The sequence below is a fragment of the Lampetra planeri genome, chromosome 45 (genome assembly GCF_965212315.1).
Source record: "Lampetra planeri chromosome 45, kcLamPlan1.2.h2, whole genome shotgun sequence".
Classification (NCBI taxonomy): domain Eukaryota; kingdom Metazoa; phylum Chordata; class Hyperoartia; order Petromyzontiformes; family Petromyzontidae; genus Lampetra; species Lampetra planeri.
The window spans coordinates 9,446,652-9,456,847 of NC_136151.1; the positions used below are offsets into that span (position 1 = coordinate 9,446,652).

General features: G+C 52.0%; 1 protein-coding gene across 1 annotated transcript in view; it reads left to right on the plus strand.

The window, feature by feature from the left end:
- Positions 1-10,196, plus strand: part of LOC144733200 (uncharacterized) — a 19,693-nt gene that overhangs the window by 4,322 nt on the left and 5,175 nt on the right. The window contains exons 3-9 of the mRNA XM_078614992.1: positions 816-995; positions 2,903-4,059; positions 5,369-5,461; positions 6,346-6,585; positions 7,295-7,457; positions 9,367-9,453; positions 9,704-9,726. Coding sequence (XP_078471118.1) covers positions 816-995; positions 2,903-4,059; positions 5,369-5,461; positions 6,346-6,585; positions 7,295-7,457; positions 9,367-9,453; positions 9,704-9,726 — 1,943 coding nt within the window. The remainder of the gene's footprint in view (positions 1-815; positions 996-2,902; positions 4,060-5,368; positions 5,462-6,345; positions 6,586-7,294; positions 7,458-9,366; positions 9,454-9,703; positions 9,727-10,196) is intronic.

The following is a 10,196-nucleotide window of genomic DNA, read 5'->3' on the forward strand; positions in this document are numbered from 1 at the left end:
AAGCCCCCCCCCCCCCACTCCTTAATCCGACCCTGGGTCTCTGTGTGAGTCTATGGGTCTGTGTGTGAGTCTATGGGTCTGTGTGTGAGTGTATCTATGGGTTTCTGTGTGAGTCTATGGGTCTGTGTGTGAGTGTATCTATAGGTTTCTGTGTGAGTCTATGGGTCTGTGTGTGAGTGTATCTATGGGTTTCTGTGTGAGTCTATGGGTCTGTGTGTGAATCTATGGGTCTATGTGTGAGTGTATCTATGGGTTTCTGTGTGAGTCTATGGGTCTGTGTGTGAGTCGATGTGTCTGTGTGTGAGTGTATCCATGGGTTTCTGTGTGAGTCTATGTGTCTGTGTGTGAGTGTATCCATGGGTTTCTGTGTGAGTCTATGGGTCTGTGTGTGAATCTATGGGTCTATGTGTGAGTGTATCTATGGGTTTCTGTGTGAGTCTATGGGTCTGTGTGTGAGTCTATGGGTGTCTATGGGTCTCTATCAGGGCCAGATTAAGATTTTGTAGGCCCCTGGCTACAGGTACTGTGAGTACCCCCCAGTAATATTTTCTAAAGGAAAAAAAGTTAAAGAAACTAATAAATTGATTGTTTACAAGGCTAAACAACAAATCAAATTCAGCGTCCACAAACGAAGTAACGTTTTACTTCATCTCTGGAGGCCCTCCAGCTTGCAGAGGCCCCTGGGCTTCATCCACCAAATACGTACATCGCCCGGTGTCACGTCGCGGAAACTACGCAGAGTTAGAGACGTCCGTTGTTTCTCTCTTTTCTTTCTCTCTCCATCTCTCTCTTCCTAACCTCGTCCGTCGCATCAGCTCTGCCTCGTCTACATGGGGGAGCTGAAGAGGGTCTTCGATTCGCCGGGGGAGGACATGTTCGTCCGCTGGATGCTCACCCTGACGCTCACCCTCCCGGCCATCTTCAGCGTCGTTCGTTGCATCCTGCGGATGATTTTCAGGTCCTCGGAGGTCTTCAACTTCAAGGCGATAGCCCTGGTGAGTACATCGTCGGTTCGTCCGTCCGTCGATCTCAATGACCCATTCAGGAACTCTCTTGCAGAGCAGGGAAACTCTCTCTTTTTTTACGATCAGAGGAAACAAGAAGATGCTCGGTGTAGTCGGCACTTTGCTTCGTTCGTTATTTAATTTATTTAGTTTTTTTTCAATGCTTTGCTTTATGTGCCCCCCCACCCCTTTTTAAATGAAAGATTTCACAAAACATTTCATGCTCTGCTCTCCTCCTTCTTACTCCTTCCCTCTCTCTTTACCCCCCCCCCCTCTCTACCCCTTTTCTCCCTACTCTACGTATATATTCCCCCTGTTTTCTATGTCATTGTTTTAATGGTTTGTTTTTACTACGACAAGTGCTGCATCTGCACCCAGTCCTCTTTCTCTCGCCCATGGAGTTGGATATCACACAGCTAGCCATGGGGCGCCGAGGTGGCAAGGAGATGTTGACTACCTCGCCTGGTGTGCCGGAGGTCGTGGGTTTGATCACGACGATCCAGACCCTGATGCCTACTGTGTATTTGGTAGTTTCCATGTCTCTCTCTCTTTCTCCCTATCCCCGTGGTGAGATGTTAACTACCTCGCCTGGTATGCAGGAGGTCGCGGGTTCGATCCCGAGTTTGCGTGTCTCCCCATTTAGAATCGTCATCACGCGTTCAGACTATTCGGCTCCTGATATAAATCTACACGTGATGATGATGATGATATAATCCACTGCGTTGAGTTGCTATCATTCGTGATGGCCAAATCCGTTTCTGGAAAAAAAAGAGAACTCCACCTCTCAGTGGGGCCTTACACCAGGTCAAATACAATAATATATAGTTAAGTTTTGCATCTTACATATCTATGTGGGCTCTATCCATCGCTATGGGTTTCTATGCATCTATACGCATATCTATGGATATCTCTGTGTCCCTATGGGTCTCTATGTATGTCCATGGGTCCTTATGGGTCTCTATGTATCTCTATGGGTCTCTATGTATATCTATGTGTCTCTATGTATGTCCATGGGTCTCTATGGGTATCTATGTATATCTATGTGTATCTATGTATGTATATGGGTCCCTATCGGTATCTGTGTTGTCTCTGTGTGTCTCCATGTGTCTATGTGGGTCTCTATGCATCCCTGTACGTTTAGAGTACTTGACATTTTCACACGACCACGATGTTGATGTTGATGATGATTATGATTATATCGGCCAAATCGTTGAGCCCGTGCCACAAGCTCAGTTGGGGGGCTTCACAGCTGGTAAACTAAACATTAATGATAGATCATAGCTTCATTTTTTTGCTTCGAACAACGCTCTGGTCCGCGCGCACACACACACACAACGCACACAGACACACACAATGCACACACACACACAACGTACACACATACTCCCAACGCACACACACACAAGGCACACACAAACAACGTATACACATAACGCACGCACACACACACACAATGCACAGAACGCACACAGACACACACAATGCACACGCACACAACGTACACACATACTCCCAACGTACACACACACACAAGGCACACACAAACAACGTATACACACAACGCACGCACACACACACACACAATGCACACAAATGACACACACACAATGCACAGAACGCACACAAACACACACAATGCACACAGAAACAAACAATGCACAAACACACACAACGTACACACACACAAGACACACACAAACAACGTAAACACACAACGCGTGCACACACACACACACAACACGCACACACACACAACGCACACACACAACACACAACAACGATGCAACCACCCCGATCTCAGTCGCCTTATCGCCAATCGTTGTTTTCGTTTCTTCTGTCCGCCCGTTGCAACAACAACAACAAACAAAACAACTCCGGACGTCGACGCCGAACAACAGAACTGCGTCTTCGAGGCTTTCGCTGGCACGGGCGCCTCCATCATGGCCACCGTGGTCATCCCGGGCCCGGCGTTGGACATTGTCAGCAGCATCCTCGTCCTCAACGGAGTGACCCTCATGCCGGCCCTGCTCCACGTGGCCAACGCGTTCCAGACGCCCGCGGGAGACGGCGGCGGCGGCGGCGACCGCAACTGGCGGGCTCAGAGCGTCGCCGCTCTGACCGCGTGCCTGCTGGCGTTCGTGTCGATCGCTGTCAAGATGTCGCTGGTCGACCTGCAGCCGCAACAGCCGCAGCCCGCCGACGCCACCGCGCAGAAGTTCGTCCACCTGACGCTGCTCCTCGTCGGCCTCCTGCTCGTCTCCCTCCACTGGTGGGAGAACTTCGCGCCCAAGCGGTGGCTCGACGGGCACCGCCGCGCCCTCGCCGCCTCGGCCAACCTCGCCGAGCTCTCCGGCTCGGCGGTGAGAGCCGCGGCCGCCACCGGCGTCGCGCTCGTCGCGATCGGCCTCGAGCACGGCTGGGACTATGGCCGCGTCGCCGCCGTCGTCGGCGGCGGCGGCGGCCGCCTCGCCTCTAGCGCGACGCTCGCCCTCGCCCTGTTCGGGGCGCAGACGGCGGCTACCGTCGCCTGCAAGTGGTTCGCCAGCGCCGCGTGCAAGATCCGCCAGCAGCGCAGCTGCTTTGCCGCCCCGCTGTGCCTTGCGTCGCCCGTCGCCATCTTGGTCCCCTTCGTCGTCTACGCAGCCCTCGGCGGAGGCGAAGCGTGGGGCGGTTGCGCGTCCGTGGCCGCGCAGGCGTCGGCGCAGCGGAACGCGAGCGTCGGCGCCTACGAGCTCTTCTACGAGCGCACGGTGCGCGCGGTCTGCGCGTACCTCGACGCGACGGCAGCGGCATCCGGAGCCGCCGAGGGGGCGTGGCCAGGCGGGGGCTACGCGGCGAACACCGCGGCGATGGCGGTGGCGGGCGCCCTGTGGTTCGTCGCTCTGCTGCTCGTCGCCGGTCACGTGTGGCGCGGCGACGGGATGCGCATGGAGCGTACCCGGGATCTGTTCGCGAGTGGCTCGCCGCACACCTTGTGCGTGATTGCGGGGCTGCTGCTGAGCCGCAGGCGGCCCGACGGGGCAGCGGGCAAGGCGGAGGGGCAACGCGAAAAGAGGTTGGTTGACTCATCTGTTGCGGCGCGCGGAGGTCTGCGCGCGTGTGTGGCTGTGTGGCTGTGTGCGTGAAGGAGTGTCTGTGTGTGTCACTGGGGAGCGGTAGTGCAGCGGTTAGCGCTATGCTGCGCTATGAACCTGGCGACCCGGGTTCGATTCCCGCTCATGGCCAACACCGCCAGTGACGATTATCTGAACCGGTCCCGGGCCTCCCCTAGGTCGACTCAGCCTGAAATGAGTACCCGGTGCAGTGTGTAAACATCGCCACTGGGGAGACAAAGGCGGTCGGGCGTGGTGCTGGCCAACCACCCCCTCGTGTGACGTGCCGGCCTTCATAGGTGCTCGCTAACAGCACTTGCCCCCTACAGTCTGTTAAGGCTATACGGGGGATCTTTATCTTTGTGTGTGTCACTAAACACTACACTATAATTGTAAATGTGTGTAGTGGGGTTTGACTCTCCAACACACCACAACAGCCGCTTTAGTGCCGTACCAGTAGCAGAATTGTCCACCACGTTTTGTGTTCGCGTGATAACTACAAACCTCCTGACTGGGCCGTGTCGGGTGGTGGTGGTTGTGGCAGATTTGACGACACACAAACACATTCATATTGACGCGATCTCACCCACCAAGCAAACCTACGTTACTCTTTGGTTCTTTCGGTAAAGTCACGTAGGTAGAAATAAAAATGATATAAAATAAAAATATCAAATAAATCACGACGTTTCGAACGCAACACAAGCGCCCACTTATTTTTTTATTTTACATGATTTTATTTCTACCTACGTGATTTTACCGAAAGAACCAAAGGGTATGGATTCCTTCAGTCACGAAAGCTTCAAATCAAGATTTAAACCTCCATTATTGTCGTCGTCGTTGTTGTTGGCCAGTTCTTTGTTCGTGTTGTTTCTTTTGGGGAGCCGTCCATAAATGACGTCACGCACCTAGGGGGGGAGGGGGGTAAGACATTTGTGACGATGTGAGACGAGGGGGGGGGTTTGAGAAATGTGACGTCACATCAAAATGCGCAACTTTAAATAAATATAGACAACACGTTCTACTTAATTAAATATCATTTTTGTTAAATGTTTTCTCCGACAACATCAGAGTGCAGCGCCACATTAAATACGCGCGACAATGACAATAGTTTAAAGCGATTTGAAGCATGTTTTACATTTTTTTTGGGGGTGGGGCAGAGCTTTGTGACGTCATATTAACGGGGGTGTCTGACTTTTTGTGACGCCGTGTGACGAGGATGGGGGGGGGGGGGTCAAACATCGTCCAAAATATGTATTTTTGCCCTCGGTCAAGCCTGGAGCAGGAGTACGTGAAAATCTACATCTGCGCCACGATGTGGCACGAGACCAAGGAGGAGATGGTGAAGATTGTGTCGTCAATCCTGCGGTACTCTCTCTCTCTCGCGCACACACACACACAAAATGTCGGCATGCTGAACGTCAGCGTTGGGTCTATGCGTTAGCAGTGTTGGGTCTATAGTTCAGTGTTGAGTCTATGGGTAGCAGTGTTGAGTTTATGGGTAGCAGTGTTGAGTTTATGGGTAGCAGCGTTGAGTTTATGGGTGGCAGTGTTGTGTCTATGGGTAGCAGTGTTGAGTTTATGGGTAGCAGTGTTGAGTCTGTGGGTAGCAGTGTTGAGTTTATGGGTAGCAGTATTGAGTTTATGGGTAGCAGTGTTGAGTCTATGGGTGGCAGTGTTGAGTCTATGGGTAGCAGTGTTGAGTCTATGGGTGGCAGTGCCGAGTCTATGGGTGGCAATGTTGAGTCTATAGGCAGCAGTGTTGAGTCTATGGGTAGCAGTGTTGAGTCTATGGGTAGCAGTGTTGAGTCTATGGGTGGCAGTGTTGAGTCTATAGGTAGCAGTGTTGAGTCTATGGGTGGCAGTGCCGAGTCTATGGGTGGCAGTGCTGAATCTATGGGTGGCAGTGTTGAGTCTATGGGTGGCAGTGTTGAGTCTATGGGTGGCAATGCCGAGTCTATGGGTGGCAGTGCTGAATCTATGGGTGGCAGTGTTGAGTCTATGGGTGGCAGTGTTGAGTCTATGGGTGACAGTGTTGAGTCTATGAGTAACAGTACTGCGTCTATAAGTCTCATTACTGACTCTATGGGGCTCAGAGCTGAGTCTGTGGGTCTCAGCGCTGAGTCTATGGGTCGCAGTGCTGAGTCTGTGCGTCTCAACGCTGAGTCCGTGGGTCTCAGCGCTGAGTCCATGAGGCTAACAGCGTTGAATCCGACCCCCTTCCCTCCCCCCCTCCCCATTCCCGGGATCAGGCTCGACCGCAGCCAACCCAAGAGGAAGAAGGCATCAGCGGGAGGTGGTGGAGGTTGGGGAGGAGGTGGAGGGGGTGAAGGGGGTGGGGGGGGTGCGCCCGCGGACCGCACCAAACGGGAGCTCTACGACTTCTCAGCCCACGTGTACTTTGACGACGCCTTCTGCACGACGGCCGCCGGCGAGAGGGCGGTGAACGAATTCGTCTCCAACCTCGTCGACGTCGTCAAGGAAGTGACCAAGTGAGGCGGGGTGGGGGAGGGGGGAGGTGGGGGGGGAGGAGGTGGGGGAAGAGGATGAGGGGGAGGTGAGGTGGGCGAGGGGGGGGGAGGAGGAGGAGGTGGGGAGGGGGGAGGGGGAGGAGGAGGAAGAGGTGGGGAGGGGGATGGGGAGGAGGTGGAGGAGAAGGGGGAGAGGGGGAGGAGGAGGGGGTGGGGGAGGAGGAGGTGGGGAGGGGGGAGCGGATGGAGGGGGAGGAGGGGGAAGAGAGTAGGAGGAGAAGGGAGGAGGAGGGAGGAGGAGGAGGAGCGGGGGGAGGAGGGAGGAGGTGGGAGGAGAAGGGAGGAGGAGGAGGGAGGAGGAGGAGAGGGGAGGGAGGAGTGGAAGAGAATGTGACATGACGTTCGTGTACAATGACGTACACGAACGTCATCGTACAAGCACGTCATCGGAAACGGAATGGGAAGAAACAACTGATGACGTACACACGTACATCGTCAGAACGAAACCGGACTAAAACTAAATGCAAAAAAACGGATGCTGTACGTGTGTAAGTGAACATCATCTGTTCACGTTCATGCTTACGTTCGCACGTGAACGTCATCCGTTCACTTCGCGTCATCGAAAGGGCAGAGATGGTGGGGGGGGTGGGTAGGATGGAGGGGTTGAGGTGAGCGGTTTGTTGACGGAGGAACCCCCCCCCCCCCACTCTGCGTCTCTGCGTGGAGCGAGGTACTTCAACAGGGCGGGCGACGTGGAGCGGGAGGGACCCCCCGTGGAGTGGACGCCCACTCCGTACGGGGCCAGAATGAGCTACCGCCTGCCGCACGGCAACACGCTGAGCGTGCACCTCAAGGACAAGGAGCTGATCCGCCACCGCAAGCGCTGGTCCCAGGTGAGAGGCCCGCGTGCGGTGTCGCGTGGTGTGTTGTGTAGCGTAGTGTGTAGTGTAGTGGTGTGTTGTAGTATTTTGTAGTGTAGTGTGTAGTGTAGTGTGTAGCGTGGTGTGTTGTGGTGTGTTGTAGTGTAGCGTAGTGTGTAGTGTAGTGTGTAGCGTGGTGTGTTGTGGTGTGTTGTAGTGTAGTGTAGTGTGTAGCGTGGTGTGTTGTGGTGTGTAGCGTAGTGTAGTGTGTCACGTGGTGTGTTGTGGTGTGTAGCGTAGTGTGTAGCGTGGTGTGTTGTGGTGTGTAGTGTAGTGTAGTGTGTAGCGTGGTGTGTTGTGGTGTGTTGTAGTGTAGCGTAGTGTGTAGTGTAGTGTGTAGCGTGGTGTGTTGTGGTGTGTTGTAGTGTAGTGTAGTGTGTCGCGTGGTGTGTTGTGGTGTGTAGCGTAGTGTAGTGTGTCGCGTGGTGTGTTGTGGTGTGTAGCGTAGTGTGTAGCGTGGTGTGTTGTGGTGTGTAGTGTAGTGTGTAGCGTGGTGTGTTGTGGTGTGTAGCATAGTGTGTTGTGGTGTGTAGTGTAGTGTGTCGCGTGGTGTGTTGTGGTGTGTTGTAGTGTAGTGTGTAGCGTGGTGTGTTGTGGTGTGTAGCATAGTGTGTTGTGGTGTGTAGTGTAGTGTGTCGCGTGGTGTGTTGTGGTGTGTTGTAGTGTAGTGTGTAGCGTGGTGTGTTGTGGTGTGTAGTGTAGTGTGTAGTGTAGTGTAGTGCGTAGCGTGGTGTGTTGTGGTGTGTTGTAGTGTAGTGTAGTGTGTAGCGTGGTGTGTTGTGGTGTGTAGTGTAGTGTGTAGCGTGGTGTGTTGTGGTGTGTTGTAGTGTAGTGTGTAGTGAGTAGTCGTGTACTATGCAGTGTCGTGTAGCGCAACATAACGATGAACCCGACGTGATTTATTTTCCTACAATTTGTATCTACGTATTAGACCACGTAACAAAGGCTACGTGTTTATCACTTAGGCTTTCGCGACCGATATGACCCACAAACGAGATGGGGTTTTTTTGGATGAGGGCTTAGATCGTCGTAACAAATACCCCGCGACACGTCTTGACGGCCTTTTGGTTCAACCTCTTAAGGTTTATACTCTTTGTTTCTTTCGGTAAAGTCACGTAGGTAGGCAAAAATAATAGATCACGACGAGAGATCGACAGGAGCTCTCTCGGTCTCTCTCTTTTTTTTACGATCAGTGGAAACAAGAAGATGCTCGGTGTATTCGGCACTTTGCTTCGTTCATCATTTCGTTTTTTATTTTTATAACTTTGCTTTACGTAAACCCCCACCTCTCGCTCTCTCGCTCACTCTCTTGCTCACACTCTCGATCGCAGCACAAGCGACCGTCTTCACCTGAAGACGGTCGCTTGCGTTGCGATCGAAATGTCGTGATCTATTATTTTGTCGACTTACGTAACTTTACCAAAATAACCAAAGAATATGGATTCCTGCAGTCACGAAAGCTTCAAATCAAGACTCTTAACGTTGGTTCGACGTAAATCGCCCGATGTGAATATTCCGTCACGTTTCTTTTTCTTGCGTTCATTATTTGAATGAACATTTATAAAATGTTTTACGAACTTAATAGTTTTTACGATAGGGGGGCGGGAGACTGTCTCTCTCTCTCCATCTCTCTCTCGTCTTTATTTTTACCGTTGACTAATCATTTGGATGTGAACGTCGTAAAAGTGAGGACCTTTTTTTTTTGGAAGGGGGGTGGGGGCGTTCAAAATCGCTCATTGAACTCCGAAATTTTCTCATTCATTTAACACGTAGGCTTTCGCCTACGTGTTAAATTAATATAGATTCCTGGGGGCGGGGGTTGATAATATAATTTAGCCTATTTTAAATGTTTTATTTTAAAAAATTGTTTGTCGATCGCCAGGTCATGTACCTGTACTACCTCCTCGGCTGGAAGATTTACCGCAAGGCGAAGGCGATGGGCAAAGATGCGAGGGAGGCGTGGCTTGAGGTGAGACCAAAACAATGAAATAGCCGCGGTGCAGTCTGACCCCCACTCCCCCTAATGTCCGTTAACATCTCTCGGCCGAGCAGAGCGGAGTCCATGGACGAGCTTGCGCATGTCCATCGGAGTCAGGGCACTAGCTTGCGTGTGTCCAGTGGAGTCCGTGTTTGTGCGTTGTCGGTGTGTTGGAAAGGAAGGCTGCGTTGGCCGGGTCACGTAGCCACCGCATTGCCCAGCCACCGCATGCCCCAAACAGCTTCTGTTTGGCCGCAAAGAGAGGTGGGATTGACCAGGATTTTACGTGAAGGAATGACAAAAATGCACACCACGTTTTCTCATTGAAAATATGTATATTTTGACTACCTACGTGACTTTACCGAAATAACCAAGATTATGGATTCTGCAGTCACGAAAGCTTCACATCAAGATTACATTTCAAAATGTCAATGTTCAGGTCACAAAAGCAAAGTTTTGTCGGGAATAATAGCCAATTTATGTTCTTGTGAAGCATACGCAATTAGGAAATAACACTTACTACCCAGGAACAAAAAAAAAATGCAAAAAAATAGATGTCCAAAAAAATAGATTTTTTCTTACACAGTCTTATCGATGCCGTTGTGTATGAACGGTGGCTAAATTCGGCGCATAAAACTCTAAGTGTGTCGCTGGGCCCGCCACCACCCGATCCCTAGGCGGTGGCACAACTCGTGACTATAGTCCACCACTACACACATTTACAATTGCAGTGT